The sequence below is a fragment of the Tachypleus tridentatus genome, chromosome 11, assembly GCF_004210375.1.
Source record: "Tachypleus tridentatus isolate NWPU-2018 chromosome 11, ASM421037v1, whole genome shotgun sequence".
NCBI lineage: Eukaryota > Metazoa > Arthropoda > Merostomata > Xiphosura > Limulidae > Tachypleus > Tachypleus tridentatus.
This window is the reverse complement of record NC_134835.1, coordinates 44,124,851-44,150,836: the sequence shown is the minus strand read 5'-3', so window position 1 is coordinate 44,150,836 and position 25,986 is coordinate 44,124,851. Positions and strand designations below refer to the sequence as shown.

At 35.6% G+C, this 25,986-nt stretch overlaps 1 protein-coding gene across 1 annotated transcript in view; it reads right to left on the bottom strand.

The window, feature by feature from the left end:
• LOC143232058 (mothers against decapentaplegic homolog 6-like) overlaps positions 1-25,770 on the bottom strand; it is a 34,273-nt gene extending 8,503 nt beyond the window's left edge. The window contains exons 1-3 of the mRNA XM_076467085.1: positions 24,975-25,770; positions 14,084-14,137; positions 12,261-12,338 (exon numbers count right to left, since the gene is read on the bottom strand). Of these exons, the coding sequence (XP_076323200.1) occupies positions 12,261-12,338; positions 14,084-14,137; positions 24,975-25,383 (541 nt within the window). The 5' untranslated portion in view covers positions 25,384-25,770. The remainder of the gene's footprint in view (positions 1-12,260; positions 12,339-14,083; positions 14,138-24,974) is intronic.
• Between the last annotated feature and the right edge of the window lie 216 nt (positions 25,771-25,986).

Sequence of the window (25,986 nt, the reverse complement as noted above, 5' to 3'; positions counted from 1 at the left end):
TTTCTACGTCCCACGTTTGATGCTTCTCAGCACAGTTTAACAGAGCTGTTTTGTGGTGTGGAAGGAGAAGTAGCCTTTGAAGACGTTTACGGTTTTTAAAGCCTTTCCCTCGTAGATGTCGTCTTGTTGTTCTTGAACTGTATTCTGCATCCATGAGGGCCTTAATCTGGTTCGACGATCGGCTTGTGTCTTGCTGGACAACCCGTCGAATCCTCCTGCTCAACGCCGGTGAAATTTTCTTGAGCCAACCACTTGAAATTCTCGTTCCGTATCCCTCAGGCTCTTTAGAAACTTGCAACAGCAGTTTTACTATGCCCAATCTCACCAGCGATGACCTTGCTTTTGCAGCTCGACAATTCTGCCACGTTCAAACTCTGTCAACTTTTTAGCCTTTGTCATGTTTTTACCCAATGTAACACAGCAGGTGTCAGTGGGAGATGTTGACAACGTTAATGCTTGAACACAAATGACAATTTCGTTACTTGTTTACCGAGTAACGCTTCGTTTCAGTATGGTCTTAAACTTTTGACCACCTAGTATTTAGGCTAATTTCAGTGTTCACATTTTACCTATTAAATGCTAAAAAAGTTTTTCATTTTCCCTTTTCTTATTTTCATCTTTCGAAGCTCTACTCAAATAAGTGGTTGAGTCTAACAACGCAAAATGCATATTTTTTCTTTATGTTCATTGGCCTTAAGATTTTGGCAGCAGTGTATGAGTAAACTGGTGACGTTTAAACAAATAAAGACAAATTACAATGATGTGATACAGACAAAACATTTTATAACATGCGAAAAGAACAAAATTATATCCCATGCTCCTGAGATAGAGTAAAATCTGGGCATTACTCTAGAATTATTGATAACGTGTAACCACATTCCATATTTGTTCATTTCTTGTCACAGTCTTTTTTTGATGAAGTTTTGCCAGATGTTTCACTGACCAGTATTTATCTGGAGTACAGTAGCTTCAATGTCGTGTTGCTCCTTTCCTATTTCTGGTTAGCAATGAAAACATCAACACTCTTCACTTGTTCACCATTTTGTTAAATTTGTTATGTCATCCGTCATAACAGTATTATTTCTACTGGCTTCGTCTGTCAGTGTTCTTTCATACACATTCCAAAACTCAATTGGGTAGGGCGTTGGCTGTGCTCATCATCTGCTACGTGCAGAGCAGTCTGGGTATGTAAGCCTTACCAATATATTCCGCAATAACCTCGAGTCTTACGAGTTTGTCGTCGTTTTCGTTTTTCAGTTGATCGAGCAATAACTCGAATGCTTCGACATGACGAGGAGGGGCAAAAGCCAGTACGATGGCGCTCAACGTCCACTGCTTTATTGGACTGTCCTCTTGATTGTACTGAACTTGGAGCCCGACCTCTTGAATTTTTCTATATAATGACTCTCCACAGTGGAACAGGCACACATATTTGGGCACGTGGGAAGACACTGCAACATGCATTTATTGCGCCTTTTTCAAAACCAATCATATTTGAAGTTGGTCGTTCTTTGACGTGTGTAATTTGCAATTCTCTTCTGTTTGTTGTAGTCATTGTAAAATTGCCAAATAATCTTCTTCTCGCTTATTTTGCATAAGGACGTACACAAGTGAAAATACAGTCTCTGTCACTTTACCGTGTATTGTACAGAGTTGGAAAAACATGGTTGGTACTATACTGCTTGGAAAGTCTCATCAATGTACCACACAGTTGAAGAAAACAGGTAGCAAATACAGTTATGCTTTGGATGTTTTACTGATGCTGTTTATTGTTTAAGATGTTGTCATACAAAAGAAACCTAGGACCAAATATTGTGCTTGCATAAGGTGGAACTACACTGCACAACAATTTTTTTGAAAAGTTTTGCTTCCTGAAAAGGTTTTGCTGATTGTAACAGGTCCCTGGTGAGTATGCACAAATATAGTTTTGGTTTTGCTTCATCACGTAGGAACTCTGAGAAATAGACAGTTAACTGTTTACCGGCAATAACGTATTAAATTGCATTTATGTTTCTAATACGCTATTATATTCAACATAATTAAAAGTGTTTTGCTCCTGATTTTTGTTTGTATTCAATGTCCGGTGCATCACGTTAGAGTGTCCAACAGTAGTCAGCAAGCATTGATGGATTCCAGTTGCCCTTACATCGTTTTTCCATTGTAGCAACGTTCTGGTGAAACCTTTCACCGTGTTCTTCACTGACAGCACCGAGATTTGCGGGGAAGAAGTCCAAGTGTGAGTGGAGGAACTGAATCTTGAATGACATGTTGCACTTCATTGTTTTGTATGCCTTGAGAAGTTTGTCTACCAGCTGAATGTAATGTGGGGCTCTGTAATTGCCAAGAAAATTGTCAACAGCGTCTTTGAAGGCTTTCTAGGCAATTTTTTCTGGTCCAACTAACAGATCTTCGAACTGCTTGTCATTCATAACATGTCTGATCTGAGGGCCAACAAAAATGCCCTCTTTGATCTTGGCGTCAGTTATTCTTGGGAACATCTGCCTTAAATAACAAAAACCTTCGCCTTCTTTGTTCATTGCTTTCACAAAATTCTTTATAAGTCCCAATTGTATGTGAAGAGGAGGCAAAAAAATGCACCACATTTTTCTGTCCTGGAACTAACTTTTTATGGAGTGGCCAACTCTGTCTAGAATAATGTGACTCTTTGGCCCAACTGCCCCATTCACAGATGAAACAACAGTACTTTGTATAGCTGAGCTGCAGTCCCAGTAACAGAGCAACGACTTTCAGATCTCCACAGATATTCCAGTTATACTTGCTGTACTGGACGTGCTTCAGCAACATTTCCATGTTCTCGTAGGTTTCTTTCATGTGTGCTGCATAGCCAACAGGTATTAAAGGGTAAACGTTGTCATTGTGTAATAGAACAGCTTTGAGGCTTAACATTGATGAATCATAAAGAGACGCCACTCTTGCGGGTCATGGTCACAACCCAAAGCAGAGAACAATCCTTCGATGTCAACACAGAAACAGTGATTGTCAACTTGTGCAAAGAATTTGGTTATATCATCTTGGTGACTTCGAAAAAACAGAAATTTTCGTATCTGGTGACAGCAAACACCATTCCTGCAATCTCGAACTCGGCAATTTGGCTTCTGCTTTTGACAGACCCAAATCTCTGACTAGATCATTTAATTCTGACTGTGTTATGAGATGTGGATCGCCTGAGGAGCACGGTTCAAAATCCGGATCAATGTCACTGTCAGTTCCCTGCATTGCAGTTTCTTCATCTGGTTCGTCTAAAGTCCATTCCTCTGGTGGTTTCGGAATTGGAAGACTGTCGTCATGTGGCACGGGTCTCATTGCTGAAGGCAGATTAGGGTATTCAATTGACTTCTTGTTTTTGGCAGAGAAATCAGACACATTAGTCACAGTCCGTCACATGGTCTTTCTGTTCTCTCCATATCATCGAAACAACAAACGGCATTGTCTTTCGAGTGCCTCTGAGCCAAGTTCTCAGACAGACAGCACATGTCGCACAACAAATGTGAGGCGCTCATTCCTGGTCTTAATCACCAATTTTACAGCCGAAGTACAGATGATATGCTTTCTTCACAAGAACAGTCATTGAACGTCTCTGATGAGCAAGCGTATACTCGCCACAAATATAGCAGAATGTATCTAGGCTATTACGACATTGACGAGACATACTGACCGACACCAAGCGTCCTGTAAAACGTCTATAATATCTAACTTACTTGTTACAGTGCTACTGAGGCAATGCTATATTTTGAAACAATGCATACACAATATAAGGTCTATATTAATCCAATGAGCAGCATGTGTGTATGCAAGCCACTTTTATAGCCTGCTGAGACAGTGTCAAGCTAGCTCCGGCCTGCATACTTCTACAGAACAGCTTCCAACCTGGCCTGATTTCATGCCTGGACATTCCCAGACTGCACAAAACATTGTTCATAGGTCTCTTACACAAATGAAAATTTTTGAACACAAATATAAGAAAAAACATGACAAAACTGAAGATTTCGATGAAACTGTTCATGGTGGGTAAATTTGGATGCGATTTTCGTAATCAGCAGCAAAAAAATCTATAACGAACACCCAATAGTGTTCAAGAAGCAAAACCTTTGTTGTGTAGTGCTATATACGATGTTTAGAGGGTTACGTGGCCCTGCTCCAGTTTATCAGTCGGCGTATAACCTGCCTCTCCAAGGTGCCGGTGGGCATGCCTTCAAGTTTCTCACGGATCAGGATGGGTGAATATGTCGCCAGTTGTTCCACCGCTTTCCGCTACAACTTTGTTTTCGCCCTCTGCACTACAGATTCTTTGCACTGTAGCGCGTGCGTATGTACCTTACTTATTCTGACCACTAACTGTTCCACACTGTCTACTTAAAATGTTCGTCCATTATATGCTTTCCTTTGCTCGCATTTCCAATAGGTGTTATATTCCTTTTTTCTGCCCCTAGGGTAAATAAATCCAGTTTGTTTGTTTGTTTTGGAATTTTGCACAGAGCTACTCGAGGGCTATCTGTGCTAGCCGTCCCTAATTTAGTATTGTAAGACTAGAGGGAAGGCAGGTAGTCATCACCACCCACCGCCAACTGTTGGGCTACTCTTTTACCAACGAAAAGTAGGATTGACCGTCACATTATAACGCCCCCACGGCTGGGAGGGCGAGCATGTTTGGCACGACTCGGGCGCGAACCCACGACCCTCAGATTACGAAGCGCACGCCTTAACGCGCTAGGCCATGCCAGGCCAAATAAATCCAGAGTGAGACAGCTTATCATTGCTTCGTTGCAAAGGGACAAACGCAGCCACGATGAAAATTCGGAAAATAAATTTTTACCAAGTTAAATCTTGTGAAATGAGACAAAATAATGGAGAATCAAACTAGGCCAAATTTGTAAAGTATTGTATTTATACTCTGAAGATAAATTATACTATCGCTACATTCGAATTATTGGTAAGTCAACGAATCTGTCAGCAAGTGATAATATTGTCGGCAAATGGGTTGTCGTCGAATTCTTCTGTCACCTTGTACGGCATTCAAACCTGCAAAGTCTGGCCGTTCTAGATACCATTTTCTTAAAAAACCCTGATATAGTTTCATAGGTAAACGTAAGTTACCTTAAAAATTCATAAAAAAAAAATTGGGATTTTCTGTTTGAAGTCAAGCTACACTACGGGACATCTGTGCTCTATCCATCACGAGTATCGAAACTCGTTTTCTAACGTTGTAAGTCTGAAGACATACCGCTATGCCACTAGGGTGATAATAAAAATCCATTCCTCAGCTTTAAATCCACACCATTTACGCGATTTTAAACTTCAGCTATGAACTTCTAGTGTACACTTTGTGATCAAATGAACAATAATACACAAAACCGTATAATTCAATCTACGTACTAACCTCTAGAAATACAGCCTACTAATAAAACTTAATGAGGCACTTTTCAAGGCTAACCAAATGTTTTTCTCCAGTAGTTAATAGCAGCCACAGTTTATCTTAGAAACAGGTATATTCCCTTTTGTTTGCTACTGCTACCTTCGAATGGCCAATTTAAATTATGCTCTCTTCCAGATGGGCACCTACTATCAATTTGTTATACATATTTTAATCGTTGTCTCAAATATTTTCTTCTCCCTCAGTAGGATTCAAGATTTAAAACCCAGGATGTACAGAAGTTAAAAAAAAAAAAATCTCTCTTCAACTCACTCACGGTATAAAGATACCAGACCGTGAAAACACGCAAACATACTTAAATAGGATTACTTTCAAACTGGAATAGACAAAACTGTCAGCAATGTTTGGCCATGCGCAAAAGGAAGGCTATAATTGATGTTGCCGATAACGACGACAGTTCATGTTGTTCGACTGTAGGCGTCAGGAAAAAATAAATATTGTGCTAAATAATTAGATGTGAGGGAAAAACAGGAGAACTCCACTCCCGAGAAAAACCCACTTGCACCAGGAGGGCGCCGAAAAATGAAATGTCATAGCCCATATGCAAGAAGTTTTATTTCTGTTCAAGTTAGGCCTGTTTGTGTTTACGTCATTTTCAGGCCACACACGATCTAATATCTCAAACTTTTGTTTATTTGAAGCACCAACCTGTCCACTCTTTTTCAAATTTTTTCTGTTTCTCAGAAACGATCAAGAAACTTTCAGAAACATTCGACTTAAAACGCATTTAAACGAACACTGTATATCAGGAGAGTTATGTTTATATTTTTGATACCTTAGTTATATTTCTTGATCTTACGAAACATGATACACTGTAATAAATTGGCAAACAGCAACTTATCAACATAATGAAGTTCTCTTTTGGGGAAACATACATGTGTCGATTAAACATTCATTTATATGCTTTTTTTTCCCCCAAACATAAACCATTTCATCATGCTCATAAATTGTTTGCCAATTTATTATTATATTATCATTATTATATTCATATAAACTGTATCAGAAATCCTCAGGTTTCTTTCTTTTCGTTTAAGTTTAAGATTTCACTGAATGTACTAATGATAGTAAAATATGAAATGGCGAATTATTTAATTTCACTATATGAGCTTGTTGAATTAACAAGGAAAACTTGTTTAAATTACATCACGGAAGTTGTGCACCCACCTTGACTCTTAAATCAAACAGAACATAGTTTATGCGAGCTCCTGTTTTCATAATTCTCACAATGTTTCGTCACAGTGAACGTAAATAAATATAAGCTTTTAACGTAGTACAAGGTATATCAGAAGCAAAGACTGTCAAAAGTGTTGTCAAAAATCTCTAAGATACCCTGTGTAACCTATTATTTCTGTAGACTGTGCGGCACCTCACGTAGCTCTATCTAATCTTTATGAAAGAGCCAAAGCCAAAAACTTGGATTTGATTAGACGTATCAACCACTCACTCAAGAGCCGTATCACATAACACAACATTCTTGTCCTTGTTCTATCCAAGCCATGCTTTTCGACGTCAGATTATCTTATTCCATGCTATATATTACTGTATGTTCCTTGGAATGAACTACAATTATTGGTTACTGACTTGGCTTTAGCGATATAAACAGTTGCAAGTTTGATAGTCTACATACAATAAATACAAACTGCTAGCCTACAAAACATAAGCACACATATAAGTACATCTATTACCTGTGCTTATAAAGTTACGATATGCAAAATTAACATGCGTTAAGGCACATCTTTCGAAGTTTCTTTTTTCCCCATTGTTAATCATAACAATAACAGCATAACATATGGATAGCAAGAGACCGTTTGGTCCTTTTGAAGGCTGCCCCGGCACAACGAACCCTAAGAAAACGCAAGAACTTAAACACACCCTTTATTTCTAAAGAAATTATGGATTTCCCTTTTAAGTTGCAGTACAACATTGTTGACGCCAACGCATTCCTTAAGACAATCAGCTTGTCAGGAAAATACAGCTTTCTTAACAAGAACCTATCATGTTTTTTCCCAAATGTTAAACTTGTGTTCTTATGTCTTATCTTTAGAAGATATATATAGCACAAAAGAAATCAGAAGCTTTCATCCTATCAATCCCCTGAATAATTTCATAAACATAAATAAGGTCACCTCTTGCAATTAATTTCTCAAGAGAAAATAAAAGAGCCTAACCTCTTCCCTAACCTCTCCTATTTCAAAATCATTCTGCAATACCTCTTGTGAACCCTTTACAATATATATTTTCTTGGATAAAGACACTAAAACTGTATACAGTCTTTCAAATGAGGCGTAAGTAGTGAATTCTGTAGAGTTCATAACTTTTTTTTTTTTATTATTATTATTATCATCAATACACCCTAAAACTAATAACTTTGTTACTAGCAACAGAACAATTAATGCCAAACGGTATGAGAGCAATAATTACCACAGTGCCATAATGTTTTTTCAGTTATACTATTTAGTGATGTACCATCTACTTTCAATTTATGATCTAAATTACAATAACCCAAACGTATTATCTTGAATTTGTTATAATTAAATATTATTGTACAAATATTTATTAAACTAACATCCTCAATACGGCTACAAATAAATAAGAGAGTAACGTCATATACAAAAGTTGCTAATTTACTAATTAGGTCCCTGTCGATATTAACGTAAATAAGATTAAAAAACAACAACATTCGAGCAATGACCCCTTGTGTCTCTCCACTACTAACGAAGAACCAAGTTGACTGAACTCGGTTACTACCACCTTTTTGCCTTCTTTCATACAACCATTCTACAAATGTGATTTTTTCACCTACCCTTTTGTATGACATTTCCAAACGTCTGCAAACTTTCCTTCATACAGATACCAGACAAAATCCTTAGAAGTGTTTAAGGATTTAGTGATTAAGGCAGACTTTCTACTTTCCTTCAGTGAGCCCATGTTTTTTTTATAATATACTCCTCTAGACGGCTTGGAAAAACTTCCGTTATTAGATTCTCCAAACTAACTGGTGTATATAATTTATGGGGTAACTCTTACTACCACCACCTTTAAAAATAGGAGTAACGCTAGTAGTTTTTTCAAACTTCATGTATTTTCCCATTGTCTTTTGAAAGAAAGACCACAGGTAACATTAACACCTTTTCTGGTTCTGGTAATTTCCATATTTTAATCGTTTAACTTACCACAAAGGAATTAATAAGAACTGAAATGAATTTCTAATAAGTTTTGTTTGTTTTCACACAAGACCACACAACAGGGTCTATATGTACGCTGTCCGCCAACGGATCCTGAGCCCTGGACCTAAGTTTTCTCAGCCCATAAATGTACCGCTGCCACAGTGGTGTAGATATAGGGGTGAGTAATTGCCCCCCCCTTCAAGAGTTATGATAAAAGATCTTGGAAATTTGCCCACTTAGATCAGCTGGAAACTTTTCTAGTATGCGGAAATCTGTTGTTTAAAAGAAGTTTAGTGATGTATCTAGGACTAGAAAATTTACAAATGTTTTGTCCCCCCCCCTCACATACACACACAATCTAGATTTTTTTTTCTACTTCCACCACTGCGCTGAGCCACCAGTACCAAGCAAGTTTAGAAACTGTGCGTGTTTTACGCATAAAACTACACAATGAGCTATCTTTCCACCATGGGTATCTAAACCCGAGCTTTAGTATTATCAGTCCTCAAACTTACTGCTAAGCCTTCAAAAAGGTAACTACTTTTGAAATATTATACGTGTTTCCTGTCTTCTAGTGGCACAGCGGTATGCCTGCGGAGTTACTAGAAAGTCTGCGGACTAGAAACTGGGTTTCAATACCCGTGGTAAGCAGAGCACGGATAGCCACGTATGTACCTATATGCTTAATTCAAAAATAACAACGTTTTTCCTTGTTGAATTGGCACTCATGCTGTCAACAAAACATGGGACTCAAAAATTCTTAAATATCTATTATGCATCGCACAACGTACTACGTCACTTACTGTGCATATGTCACGAAATTCTTATATAAGCTATTCCTTCCCGCCACAATTCATATTTTATTGAAAGCTGCAATGATGGTGAAAATTTGGTTGTGGGGAAGTTGATGGAAAAGTGCTTCCCAGTTAAGTACCTGTTCCAAATTAATTTTAATTCTAAAAATATAAAATTCAAATAAGATAGTTTTAGCAGCAAGTCTGGATTTATGACGCTAAAATTGGATTTCGATACCCGTGGTGTGCACAACGCTAATAGCCAACTGTGTAGCTTTGTGCTTAACAAACTTGCCTCGAAGACATTGTAGGCCAAAATATTCACATTGAAGAGGAGATAATGACTGGTTTGAGTGAAAATGATGCATAACATTACACAAGGTTGTAAGATAATATTCCAGTGTCTTGACTACAATAAAGCAATAAGGATGTAGTCAAGCAGTCAGAATAGAATCAATCCATAACCAGAAAAAAAAAAATCGCGGGAGTGTAAATGAAGCAGATCAGCCTAACAGAAAGACGGTATCTTCTCAGCAGGGTAACTCTCTGCACTCCAATTCGTATAAAAAAGGAGGTCAGAGAGGACAGCAACAAGTTTTTTTACCCGAGCCAAAAATGGGAAGATGAGTGGATGTAAAAACAGGTAAGAGGAAGTGATGTCGAGAAAACCCACTTGTAGAGAAATATATATGCAAAAACGGTTCATTCACGATGAACCTGACGATGACCGAAGAAGGCCGAAACGTTGTTCGCTCTTCTACGTAAAAATATTTTCTCAACCCAAACGAGCCGTTTTTGCATATATAGGTAAGAGGAAGATTCGCAGGATAATAATAATACCCACGTCAAGTATTATGAGTGAACATAATCTCAAGCTATAACCAATCTTTCCCCATAAGTTTAAAAGGCCAATGAGTCATGAAACTGGCCATATCAGTCGGGGTCTGAGAGAACCAAATAAAAACTCAAGTCACTCCAAGAAAGGGACAACATTTCAAGAATAGTGCAACAGGTGCACAAAAGAAAAATATAGAGAACATAAAAAAAAAAAATGTAAATAATGAACAGTATATAAACCTGCCAGTAATTTGACGGCTAAACTCCTTGATTGTATATTTGATAATATTATTAGCATAACTTTTGCATCAAACTAGTATTAATATGACTGAAATCACCATTGGCACGTGTAACTAAACAAAATTAGAAAAATCAAGAGAACCTCTTTCGGGCCTTCATTATTAAGGTCATCTTTTATTTGTGCAAGACCATGATTGGTAAGTAATTCAAATATGCTAAGAAATGTGAATGTGGCCTTGATATTGTTTCAGTTTTGTTTTAAATTAATTTAAAGTTTATCATGCATTTAAAACTTGGCAAAAATTATAATTTACTTAATTACTGTTTTTGTTTTTAAACTTTTGGGGTCATCTTGACCTTTGATCCTCAAATTAGAGTTCAAAGTCTATCTAATCAAGTTAAGTTTGAAATAAATTTAAAAATAATGTCAAAATTACTCAAATTTTAGGATCCTTTTGTTTCACACAACTACAACTGAAAACTTTATTTTACAAATTTGACAACAACAAAACTATTTTAATGGCTATAATTTTTAAATATAAAATTACTTTCGATACTTCACACATAAATCAACTTTAGGGTCCGGTATCGTGTTTGTTTTTGAATTTCGCGCAAAGCTACACGAGGGCTGTCTGCGCTAGCCGTACCTAATTTAGCAGTGTAAGACTAGAGAAAGGGCATCTAGTCATCACCATCCACCGCCAACTCTTGGGCTACTCTTTTACCAACGAATAGTGGGACTGACTGTCATTATAACGCACTCACGGCTGAAAGGGCGAGCATGTTTGGTGTGACGGGGATTCGAACCCGCGACCCTCGGATTACGACTCGAACACCTTAACCCACCTGGCCATGCCGGACGTATCGTGTTAACAACCCCGTGTTAATAATCTGAGCGTTGCAGGTTCGAACCTCCGTCCCACCACATATGCTCGCCCTTTCAGCCGTGACATTATAATGTTACTGTCAATCCCATTATTCGTTGGTAAAAGAGTAGCACAAGAGTTGGCGGTAGTGATGAATAACTGCCTTCCCTCTAGTCTTACACTGCTAAATTTGGGACGGCTAGCACAGAGAGCCCTTGTGTAGCTTTGCGAGAAATTCATAAAAACAAACTCAATATTCAATCAACTTTTAGAGTTAACAGACGAAGAAATAAGTCAATTTTCCCCTTGAGATTATCTTGACTTTTAATCAAAGCCATAACTTTACTAGGTAAGGTCATTACACTGTTTGGACATTTATGTTAACTTTCAGCGTTATCCTATTTCACCATCACATAACATATACATTTTACTCTAATTTCTATTATCAAATAAACACAAAGCTACAAGGTAAAGTAATGAAAAACACAACGAGGTGCTTCTAAAAAAAAAAAAAAGTTAAAGAAAACGGACTTATTCTTGAAATATAAATGTCACATTATAAACATCTTCTCTCAAAAGAGAGGTAAAATTCAACTGAAAATAGTGGAAGTAGATTCTACAAAACGCATTGTATTAAGTATCTTTTCACAACAACAATACCAATACGTCAGACCAATACCAATATGCGTTCAGTAAGTGTAAACCAAAAAGTCACTGTACAACCCTTGCGAGAGTACTAACGGAAAAAAAAAAAAAGTTAACACAGCACGAAACACTCGTTAGAAACACTGTCACTTTAAAAAGTGTGAAGTAATACTTCTACAATTTAAACATTCTAGATGAAAGTGAGTTTTTTTATTTTATTTTTTATTTTTTTAAATTCAAGATTTCCTACCAAAATTACCTGTTGGATGACTGAAATTAGACCCGTATTGACTGGTGCCTCCAGTTTCCGTAGAAACAGGTTCACTTGTCGCAAGATCTGAAGGAAAAATAAAAAAATATATTTCACGTACTGGAATTTTTTAAATTTCTGGTATCACTTCTTCACGGATAAGTTTTAACTGAAAACAACTACAAAAAAAAAAAAAACAAACAGGAAATACCTGACAGGCCAGAATAAACTATTACAAATTCAAACTTATCAAATCACTATCTCAATTTAGCCTTCTCCTCAGTGGGCACAGCAGAAAGACCGATGTCGTTTTGCTACAAGAAAACACACATAGTTTGGCCTACTTTTTTGAATGTTACATATGTTTCCAAACTACTAATTTGGTTGTCATATTCATTGTAAAATTCCACATTTACGATTAAAGAATCGTAGACAATTGAGTCTTTCAAAACGTATTTTTGTCATTAATTACTTTACATTATTAACTGTAATATGAAGACGATATTTGCATATTGTTAGTTAATACTGAAGATGCGCGTATTCAGCAATCGCCATCTTAGCGGTGTAGCAAGAAATAACAAGTTGGCAGTAAAACCTATTTGTCAATATTAAGAAACTGAGGGTAACTTACGATATCATCTGCATATTACAGTTAATTAAAAACTAATCAATGACAATGTTGTTGTATAAAATTATGTTTTCAAAACCTTTTAAAAAACAATCGTCTACAGTTTTTAATCGCAAATGTAAAATTTTACATTCATTTCAATATTTTTTAATATATTTCTTCCTTGTACACGCAAGAATCGCAACAGCATAGCCTTTAATAATAATGTGAGCGTCGTCAAACGCCTACATATTAATTTAGCTGATCTTCTGAATTCTGGCCCTACATTTGTTTTAAGATCTGTATAATTATAATGTGTATTTATTATATGGGTTTCCAAAACTTCTTCCTGGATTTTGATGAAACAGTTTTTATTTTTCCAGTGCGAAGGAGAGCAGAGTAAAATGGTTTTGTCCCTGTTCATCCGTCCCGACCTTATGGACAGAATATCTCAATACTGGAAGAACGGATTTTGACCATTCTTATACGTCAGGTACCACATACAAAGTTTAAACGATTAATTTTTTAAGGTCATGAGTCAGAGGTCAATGTCAAAATGAGAAGCATACGTATTTCAAAAGTACTGTGTACACTTGTTTATTAATGCGATTATTATAAGTTAATAAACAGAATATTATAAACCATACATATAGCTACGACGTCAAAAGTGTTGAGAGTTCTTTCATCCAAATTACACAAAACAGACAAACCACACGAATGATATATATAATACATACACATTTATTTAGATTTTCCTAAACACCACTTAAAACTGCTGTATCATGTTTCGTCAACTCCTTAATTATTTCTACTCTTAAAATATTACCAACGAAATTTCCACAAAAAAAAAAAACTGTATATAATAAATACGCACGAATAGTTATAAAATTTCGTGTAACAGGAGGAGTCTCATTTAGTCAATAATGTTGATACTAAAGAAACAGTCTTTTTACGTAAGTTTATTCTTTATGTCACCAAATTTTTATCGTTATACTTGCCTTGGGTTTTAACCAAGTATATTTATAACAAGTTCAAGCAAGTATAAACAAACATGCCACATACAAGTCACTACTGGGATGTACTGGTATCTAAATTACATGAACGCATGGATTTTTATGAAATAATACGAAGGAAATAGTTTTATCAAAGCAGAAATGTTAAACCTTATAGATATATAAACAAGTTGATCGCCAAATTAGTATCGAACAGATGAAAAGAAACTCACCATCTGACTTAAGTGACTCCTGAGGATATCGACTGTATGGAGGAGGAGGAGATTCTATTAAGTAATTAAAAAGAACAGTTAATCAATGTCTTAATTGGTTTACCAGGGTTTATTCTTTACAAATATTGTTCGAAAAACATGAGACGTCAAAGTGACGACTTTCAACTTACCGTGACACTAGAATTTATAATTACCGACAATAAAGCAACTAATCTATTGACACCACTAATGTACTATACACATTAACTGTTCGATAAAATAATAAGTTAGGCGTTACATTTTTCTCTCTAACCTGCTGTGTTTCAAGTAGTAGGATCGGTGTTACTATATTAATTTTAATTACGAATCGCCAGATACTTTGTGTGAACTGATGGAAGAACGAAAGATTGAGCTTATAAAAAGTGGAAACGACGTAAAGCGTGTGACTAGATTACAGAAATGATTACTGTAAAATAAAACAAACCTTTAGAGATGCTTAAAATAAACGAAACAAAAACCATAAACACTGAGGAGAAAATTGGATTTAAAGTTTTAAAATTTAACATTGGTTCACTGGCGACTCCACTGGCTCAACCTCAAGACGAGACAGACTGAAAGCAATCAGAGCTGTAGCCAACAATATTACGGACTCTTGGCCAAATGATTAGAGCGCTCTTCTCGCAATCTGAGGGTCGCAGGGTCGAATCTCCGTCCCACCAAACATGCTCGCCCTTTCCTCCATGGGGGCGTCATAATGTTTCAGTTGATAAAAAGTAGCCTAAAAGTTGGCAGTGGGTAGTTATGACTAGTTGTCTTCAATCTAGTCTTTCACTGCTAAATTAGGGACAGCTACCAAAGATAGTTCTCGTGTAGCTTAGTGCGCAATTACGAACAAAAACGAACAAACTACATATTCATAACTCAATTATGCTCAGGATATCTAAAAGCTACATATTCTAAACACTCATGTGTGTCAACTGTATGAAGTAAAACAGAAAGGTTGCATGTCTATTCATAACCGATTTCAAAACGTGAACCATTCTTTGGTGGCCCGTGTTTGTTTATAATCGATTTTATACTACGAACTGATTATAAATTGTAATATGAACCGTTATTCGGTGGTACACGTCTGTTTATAATCTATTTAATAATTTGGTTTGTTTTTTTCACGCAAAGGTAAACGAGGGTTATCTGCACCATCCGTCCCTAATTTACCAGTGCAAAATTAGAGATAAGGCAACTTGTCATCATCACCTACCTTCAATTCTTGGGCTACTCTTTTACCGACGAATAGTGGGATTGACCGTCACGTTATACCGCACCCATGTTTGGTGTGACGGGGATACGAACCTGAGATCCTCAGATTACAAGTCGAGTGCTTTAACCATCTGGCCATGCTGGGCCTTTTATAAGTTGAATCATTCTTTGATTCTGTGTGCCTATTTATAATCAATTTTATAACGTGAATCGTTATTTGGTGGCAGCCCATGGCAATATGCGTATTTTTTCTGTGAGAAATAATGCTGTGAAGTAAAACACACTGAGTAAAGGTGGACAGTAATATTTTGCGCAGGTAGATCACATGATACTTTTAGGATATTTCTTGCCCCATTTCGTGTATTTGAATGATTATTAATGCCCTGAGGAAAATAGATCGCAGAATCGGTAAGAGACTTTTGCTAACTTTAAATAAACTTAGAGATCTGCATATTTCTGAAACCTTTAGTTAAAATGTTGAGATATGTCTTTATCTGGTTTCATGGGCATTTTATTATTATTATTCTAAGTCCACCGACAGAAAATTTTTTCGGTTTCACGCAGACCCTAAGTTGCTTAGCTGTCGTGCATTAGATACTTAAAATAATTACACCATTAACGTAAGTACACGGTGTCGGTCTGGGGCCTCCCTGTGCATTGTCCACATCAGCTAAATATATATATATTGAAATGAACAGAACAACTACAGTGAAGATCCTTACGGCTAGCCAGAGCTTACTTTAAAATACTTCCTTATTCCATTTGCTAAATTTAAACAAACACCTGATGTCCAGCAAAGCCAAAATCAATCACATAAGAATGACTAGTTATGTTACCAAAACGCTAAATATCTACTCGACTGTAAACATCTTCAAGGTTGCACAGCTCAACAAACAGGAGACGTCATGTCTCCACATACTGAAAGGTAGTGTGTGACTGTCTCGAAAGTTTTATTTGAATTTTGTGCAAAGCTACACGAGGGCTATCTGCGTTAACCATCCCTAATTTAGCAGCGTAAGACTAGAGGGAAGGCACAGCTGGTCATCACCATCCACAACCAACTCTTGGGCTACTCTTTTACCAACGAATAATGGGATTGACCTTAACATTATAACGTTCTGAAAGGGCGATCATGTTTGGTGCGACGGGAATTCGAACCCGCGATCCTCGAATTACGAGTCGAGTACCTTAACCACCTGACCACGCCAGGCCTGTCTCAAAAGATTAGTTGTGAAACGATTTGAGTTTGCCCCCTACCTCCTTTGAAGGCAAATAAATTTTCTCTTCTTGCTTTCGCACAAGTCGTTTTGATGCCTCCTTTTCCATAAGCTTTACCCAAAGAACTGATATTTCTAATAATCAATATACCGTCAGTGTGAAAAGATCTTTAAAGGATTTTGGCAACACTGTTATTCCAGAATTTTATGCAGCATTTCACGTTTATCAAGTATGACATATAGCCAATCAGAATAGTTGAAGTTTCCAAACCAGTTCGAATTAAAATATGAAAGAGCACTCCGGTGAACTGTTGTACTGCTATTTGTGAAAGAAAAAAAATACAAATACAATTGTGACTGACATCCAAAATCAACTCGTACAATTATGAGAACAACTCTCTTTAAGCAATATTCCTATTGTTATCCTATTGATTATATTTAATAAAAAGGTGTAAAAATAAATGTAGTTGAAAACATTTACATCTCCTATGATTATTCTACAATTTTGGGTTTAAAATCCATATTTCGAGCATTTTCAAGGGCTTTACGTTTTTCAAGTTCCAGGTTCTTACGTACGGTGATAACCTTGGTTTTGTTTGTTTGGAATTTCGCGCAAAGCTACACGAGGGTTATCTGCGCTAGCCGTCCCTAATTTAGCAGTGTAAGACTAGAGGGAAGGCAGCTGGCCATCACCACCCACCGCCAACTCTTGGGCTACTCTTTTACCAAAGAATAGTGGGATTGAACGTTAAATTATAACGCCCCCACGGCTGAAATGACGAGCAATGTTTGGTGTGACGAGGATTCGAACCCGCGATCCACAGATTACGAGTCTAGTGCCTTAACCACCTGGCCATGCCTAACCCCTTGGTTTTGTAAATAACACTTCTGCTACTTATGAATGAAGTGCTTCCAAAACAATATGAGAAAGCTTCTTGGATTATATATTAATTGAGTAAAAATTCGAATAAAACAAAATATGAAAAAGTGTTTCAAATCATTTTTGTGAATTAACGAGATGTAAATTAGAAAAAGGATATGGAGAAAGCTTTCAAATGAACTAAAGATGGATCAGGTTTATCAAAACACTTCATTTTGTATACTCTCGAATATAGAAAACTTTATTGTGTACCTACTGTAACCATGCGTGAAAATTGCAATTTTATAGTAGCACGATGAATGGAACCAAAAGATTGTAAAAGTTAATAATATAATATAATATAATAAAACGTTTATACACGAAATGAATCAGAAAACTTCAATTTCTGCCAACTTTACACATTTAATAACTAGTCTTGAATAACAATTGTATGAATCAGTGAAAGGCCTGAATAAAATTAATGTGCATCTTTCACAGTAGAGTCTTTTGTTGACTTTTTTAATTCATGAATCACGAAATTTCTGAATTTAGTGTAGCATTAAAAACCTCTGTACTTCTCGTTATTTTAGTGTTCTTTTTTTAATCTATTTCAGATGTGAATGGATAATTATATAAAAGTATTATGTAATTAACCATATCTAACTATAACGCAAACTTAATTATTACATAATAAGTTTACCTTGAAATGCATCTGAAAACTTTGACGTAAAGATTACCCAAGGTGTGTGCATTTTTTTTTTTTTTAGTTATTTAAGAAAAATTCTGATACACAAAATATTTTTGCACAAAGTGTACTAATACGAACATACATCATATTACCAAAACGATCCTTAGAACAGTCCACAGCCGTATACGGCAAAAACAAAAAACAATAACGTGAATATAAATCACACACAACAATATTTAGTGAAGATACCACAAGTCTTCCACGAAAAATAAAGATTAAATTGAATGTCGTATTAATAGTAACGTTTCTAAAATATTTCAGTCCACCTGCTCATTATAAATTTATTAAGGATAATGTCTTAAAAAATAGAAACCCACTTCGTTTTATGCCAGACCTAATCGTGATAATTAATTCATCCTCTGTCTATGTACATTAGGGGTACATTGTAAAACAGAACCACACATTTCACCCTTTAATAAAGGGACAAGGAAGTGCCTCTCAGAACATGCACTGTGAAGTTCAAGCTTCATGGTGTTACGTTTCGAAGGCGACTGAGACCAAAAATCAGTTTTTAACACAGGTACAGAGTACAAACTTCTACGATACTTCGAGTAAGGAAACAGTATGAAGAACAATAAGACTGTTGTGGAGTAATACTTCGAGTAAGGAAACAGTATGAAGAACAATAAGACTATGTTGTGGAGAGATAAATTCCCCACAGTATGTTTACTTGAGATAGACTAGTTTAAATTTGATGAAACAAATTTAGTTAACACCATAGAAATAACCGTCATTCTAATTATGAAAGTAGGTGAATACAGAAGAGGGTTTCAGTCTGAGCTTGGTATACTGGTTATGTTTAAGAAATACGTGGTTCCCTCCAAGCACCACGTTCATAAATTTGAGACGATATTCAAAATCACCGGCCCAGGAATCAGATCCAAATCCAACTGAACATTTCTACAAGTTTAGAACATTTTACGGGAGACAGGTCTCAAAATCTTATTGCGCTGAGAAATATTTTGCAACAGAAATAACAGTCTATTTTATCAGATTTGTACTAATGTAATACAGTCTAGGCCCTTGTGAAAGAAAGAACACGCACACAGCCCTCTCAAGTAACATTAATACAGCCTTCAGCATAGGTAAACATTTTTTTTTTTTTTTTTAGGAAACAATTAGAACGTGAAGAACTAAGTGTCTAGAAGAGGCTGTTAGTGTGTTTAGTACTGTAAGTTTACAGTTGTGTTACAACAAACTACTAGAGAATCAAACACAGTTTACGAGAAAGTTTAAAAAGTGATTGTTTAAGAGTTTCTTAGGTGTGGGATGAGGGATTAGGCCTATTTTTACTTAAGTAAAACTAGGTAAGTTGTAGAATTTGTGGTCCAATAAATAAAACACTCACTGTCGTTAAATGGACAGGACTTTGCATTACACGTTGTTATAACAGTAACGTAAAAATACGTGGGTAGTACAAGTTGATTCCATAATTAAAATATTTTAATAAAATAGGGGTATAATGATTCTAAATTATATCTTAAGTGCGACAGTTATTACCAATTTCATTTCTTTAAACTAGAATATAATCTTATAAGAACAGGTAAATAAAACTTCAACAACTAAGCCTTGTTTATACTTCCTATTTCTAGCAGTACTGAAACCACTTTTAACTAAAAACATTTATTTCTATCGCCACGTATAAAACTTAAATTTATATTTTACAAAATACGATGGGTTAATTTTACAAGTAATTATGAGGATGAGATATCATCTCCTTTACTGTGACTAATTTTTAATTACCATAAAAGATATAGTTCCATATAAATAGGCCCGATGTGGCCATGAGGTTAGAGCGCTTGACTTGCAACCTGCGGGTTCGAGCCCGCATCTCACTAAACATGCTCCCCTTTCAGCCCTGGGGAAGGGCATGATAAAGTGATGGTCAATCCTTCTATTTGTTGGTAAAAGAGTAGCCCAAACGTTGGCGGTGGGTGATGATAGTTGGCTACTTTCTCTCTAGTCTTTCACTGCTGAATTATGGACGGCTAACACAGATATCTCTCGTGTAGTTTAATGCGAGATTAAAAACACAAACACATAAATAAGTACAAGTATCACAAATATCTGAGTGAGTCGCCGATTTCATAGAACACGACGTTATAATTATCATTCAACCTTGACATAAGTTTTCATTCATCAACATTCCGCACTTGAGTTGAGAGTGATCAATCGGAGACGCCATATATCAACATTTAGTTTCTGAAAACGGAAGTTTGGAAGATAGTTGGTAACATCTCAGGTTTCTTGCCGATACATGGCACCCGTATACAAGCATTAATTATTCTGTTGAATAACTTATACAAAAGCATTTATTCGTAAACGATAATTTTGAAACTAATTTTCTTTCTGAAGAAGACTGTTTGCGCTCGCCGTCCCTAATTGAGCAGTGTAAAACTAGAGAAAAGGTAGCTAGTCATCATCACCCACCGCCAACTCTTGGACTACTCTTTTACCAACGAATAGTTCAATTGATCGTTACATTATAATACCCCCACGGCTGAAAAGGTGAACAACATGTTTGATGTAACGGGAATTCGAACCCGCTACTCTCCGAGTTGAGCGCCTTGACCACCTGGACATGTCGAGCCTTTTGAAGAAAATCTTATTGCTACAGTGAAGACTAACAACACCAACAAGCAGAGCTGAACACGTGAATTACACAAATTAAAAATTACCACCTGCATACCAAGGTTTAATATACATAACTTCTTCTATTGTTCTGAAAATAAATGGTATCCCGTTTTTTCTTTCTATCTCTGATAAGATGAAAAACACTTCTGATAAATCTTTTCCTGGGCATTCTTTTAACTGTGACTCAAGATTTACCGTATTCTAAGTCGATTTTCCACGAAAACAGAGTTATTAAACGAACCAATGCTGCTCTTGCACGCATTGTGTTTTCAAAGCATCTTTTTAGGAGCAACATCAACAAAACGATATCACAACAGTTTTCAGGATGAACCTCATCTCTCTTTCTTCATCTACTTTTAATTTTCCCAAACGATCACATTACAAGTTATGTTTTGTTGTTTTTTACTTTATAAATAAAATACAATAACAGTTTTTAAACCATTCATAATTCGTCCTTTCAGAGTACAATACTATATATACACACACACACGTTTTATATTAGTTAAGTAATACGAAATGGTTGGTATGTTTCTTTGATCATGTTCTCTTGATGTTTGTTACAAAATACCTTTTTTTATAATGACACATAACTAACAAACTTGAACAACATTCACGGCACTACATTATCTTCGAGTGTGTCAGGTCATAAGAGCCGACAAGTGTTAATTAGTAAATTTTATCCAGCATCGTGTTAAGCCATGGATAGAATGACGCCATATTCCAATATGTCAAGTTATACGTTTTCAATTTGTTTCGATGAAGGTATGTATTTTTAATATGTTGTTTGATAATACAAGATATAAAACACACAAACGTGAAAAATGGCTAACGCTTCAGGGTTATGATAAGAATAAAAAAAAACAACAACAACATGTAATCTTATACTACAAAATTTCTAAACATGATTTTAGTTAAATCTAATGTTTTAAAATTATTATAAACATTTCTAGCCAGTCCTCTTTCCAGACGTTGCAGCTATTTTAGTTTCTGAAGCTGTGGGTTAGTTGGTTAAATAAATGCAAGTGAAAGTAGATATATCAGCAGACTAACACGTAAAAAACTAATACAGGTAAGGATTACTAGTGTCCGATAGATGACGACACTTACGCTATGTGAAAAAGCATGTCATATCGACCATTGACAACAAAACATTAACACAACTCCGTGGTACGATATATTTATAACAGTACATGACATCTGACGAGCTTAAGAAAACATACAAACAAGATTTAAAACCTTTTATGATCACAAATCAAATTTGTGCCATGAAAACAAACGCCAGTGTCCTTTATTTTTAAAAGTTCTTACATGACTATCTTTGACGATTTACACTTTAAAATCACAATTCATAATTACATTCTAAATAACAAATCATGAAGTGTGTTCACTTTTATTCCGGTAAAAAACACAGACTGTGGTTACTCGGCCATCGAACTTCAATTCTAATCACCACTACGGGCTCTCTACTGTCACCCATTATAATTATTCAATTGAACGAGCAGTCGGTTCCGTTAACTCAGCTATGTAATATAGGTAGGCTTTTTTTTTTTTTTTTTTCAGATACATTACAGTAGGTACACACTTGGCGTCTGGTAGTCCCTTCACGTGGGACGTGTACACAGGTAGAATGATCAGGGATAGTTTCCACCCTCCCAGGACCAAACGCAATAGAAAGGTCGAGATTTTCATTAACGATTACCCGTCGAAAAACAACTACTTTAAACTTTGAATGTAAAGCAGTTTATTTACGCGAATGATTACTATTAATTACAGCTCATTAACTATTACCGTCACTTATTTTTTATTAGTTAGATATAAAACAAAAGATATGCCATATAAAATTAATATTCTGCAAATTATATATCTTAATAATTGTGGAACAATGAAAATTGTAAACAATAATTTAGATTCATTCCATATTAACATTTTTTTTTTCCTTTTCACTGTGATAAAGGTTACATGCTTTAAATTTAAGTGGAGGGGGATAACCTTCACAACATAAAAAATATGCGGCATTATTTAGTACTGCCTACGCGGCTCTTCCCAGCACCACTTAGTTGTAATACAAGCTCGAGGCGTTAGGGATTGGGCACCAAGATCAAACCTTACAACTTTGCGCTCCTAGTTCAATTTACTGACGGCATTTTGAGGCTCAGCTTGTGATGTAATCAGTCATAATTTATCTTGAATTGTAAATTCAGCATATCATGCATGAAACAAATTAGTCCCAAAATTCCAACTTTTGTCAAAAGTGTTTAACTCGTAAAGCAACAAATATTAAGACCATACCAATTTTTTTCAAAATATGGAGATAATTATTTCTTATAAAGACAAGTAATTAGTATTTCTTACACATATATATAAAACATTCGGGAATAAATACACTATTGTTAATCCAACCGGTACTTTCTGTAATAAATATGTAAACTAATTACATACCACGTGTACAAAAACGTTTAGGTTCAAGTTCAAGCCTATTACGGTAAATATTTTTCAAATTACGCCTACTGATTCAATTGGAACAAATATGCAAGGCGGGTAAGAAATGATTAATTGTCCAAATTTAATTAGGCAACTCTGATTAAAGATTGTCTAAACGATAGAAAAAACAAATTACGTGCATTATCCATTGTGTTTTTATTTGAGTAACCTACTACATGTGTATTACACATGAAAAGCTCTAGAATGATACATTTAATACCATTCATATACAACCTGATGACGTAAGTTAATTTGCTACCTGCCCTTGTACCAAGTTGTGATTAGATAAATAAGTGGTTTGCTGCATCCTTAAACTACATAATACGAACGACAAACACGTGTTTCAAAGACAACTTCCAGTTATAAAAACAATGACCAAAAAATTAAGTTATTACACCTCACACTATACGTTATCTGTACAAAGTTAATAAATTTAGTTGCGAATAATTACTTTAGAAATTTAAGTTATGTGGGTAAATTAGGCAAAGACAGGAAGAACAAGGTACTGGGTTTTAATGTCAAAATCAACCCTTCGGGTGTTTCATAATCCTCGCTTCTTGTTTTTTTTGTTTGCCATTATAAATAAATAACAAAATATTGTGACTTTTGATAGCGCTGAACATTGTTAAAAAATGTCTATTCCGATAAATTACTCCCTTATGTTGCCTTAGTGCGCCATTTGTAGGAGTCTACGTTTTATCTCTATCATCGCCTACTAGATGTAAACGATATATTGTTTGATAGAACTTATCATTACGAGTGCCAGAGTAGATAGCGATTATAGTGAAAACGAGGAATAATGAACGCAGAATACCAATTATCATCAAAGGCTGGATATATTTTCTATAAATCATCAAATTGAATTTCATATTAAGTGTGATGACTTGTCAGACATTTTGTGTAACGTTTTTTGCTCTTAATGAAAGTTAAGAGTCAAATAAATTACCTGAAGCATCTTTTTGATCAGATTTTGTTAAAATACTACAAAGAAAGGAATGCAAATGTCGTAATATTAATATACAGCCGAAATACTCAGAATGTTGAAAATCAATTTAAATTCGAGGGCTTTACCATCCCCTGGAACTCAATGGGGTCTTATGTGGGGTTCGCACATAACAAATACATTATAAACCCGTGGACTAACTATGCATGGTCATTATATACCCAGACTATTATTGTTGTTTTTTGGAAAGCCATTTTTTGTATTAATAATATTATGTAATTATACTGATGTTGTTATATCCTCATTTGTTATTAGTTTTAATGTGATAACATATTTTTAAAGCAAATTATAGATTTTTGCCAGAATAAACATTTTCGGTCTGTTTAACCCCACCAAATAAATTAACACTATTTCACTAATTGTTGTAACTGATTCAAATATATAACTATACGCTAAAGACACAATTACATACCCATGACTATGAATACGGCTAAAAACTAATGCTTTAAACGTAAAGGCTTAACCATTCACTATTTTACTTTCATTTAAAACTATTATAATATGTATAGTTTCTCAAGAATCAGTCAAAACTTTAAATTGTGCAAGCATATTTTTCTATCTACCAAAATTTAAAAAAAAAGAAACAAAATACGTTAATTTATCTAAATAACAAACTTTTTCTGCATGTACAACTATAAATATATCTTTGAATCTTGAATTACAGTACTAAAAGTCAAAATTAAACTCCACAGACAAGGTTCGTATTTACTAACCTGGTTTATAAAGTTTACTCCAGTGAAATGGGTTACAACAAATGTACAAGGGATCATTGACAGTATGACACCAGTTAAGCCTCTTCAACTCGAAAGGCTGCTGAATATCAGGCCACCTCCATAATCGGCAGCAAAGCACGTGTGGCGCCGAGGTTTGTCTTCCAAAACGCAAATCTCCCCGTGGAACAAGTACGCACCCTGATATATCTGCTCCATGACTCTCGACAGCTTTTACGAGCCTCTCGAGTTGAGGCTCCTTTAATCGTTTCAACATTGAATGAATTGCAGATTTCATCTCCAGATCTTCTTGGTTTTCCAACGAACATGAGGCTTCATCTTCGGTGAAGTAGTTTAATATCCGTTGTTTCCACAACCGCTTCACTAAAGTGTTTCGCTTAGGCCGAAACATGAACGCACAGCATAATTTCTGCGAGTCTTCTGCTTCGAAACTCGTAGTGGCATTCAATCCCGCGTCTTAAATAATGCTTATCTCACACACTCAAAACCAAATATCACTAGTTGCTTGGTAACCGAGGTTAATATCAGCTAACGACACGGCTCCAAATATCCTACTGTGTGTTTCACAATTCAAGAAGTAAAATGGAACACGCTTGTTAGCCCACGCCCCGTAAACATATCTAAAAATCGTTTACAGTTTCATAAAACTTTCACATCTGATGGATTAAATCAACTATACACATATATACATGCGCTTATTGTTAACTAACAAAATAAATACAACTTCGCTTGCTATAAGCGTTCACACCTTCAAGTTTCAGTATTGCATGTGATATTTCTAATTCTTATTATATAGCTTGATTTTATTAACAGCGCAGCGTGTGAAACCTGAATAATTGCTGCGCGTAATAGACCCGCCCGAAGGGGAGGGTAGTATTAATACCTATCACAATAATAAATTAATATTCTCTGTTTTGAATATCAGAAAATATTTTCGCACCATTTCAGTAAATTCGTGTTGTCATTCTTGTAGAGTGTTTCTATAAATGTAAAA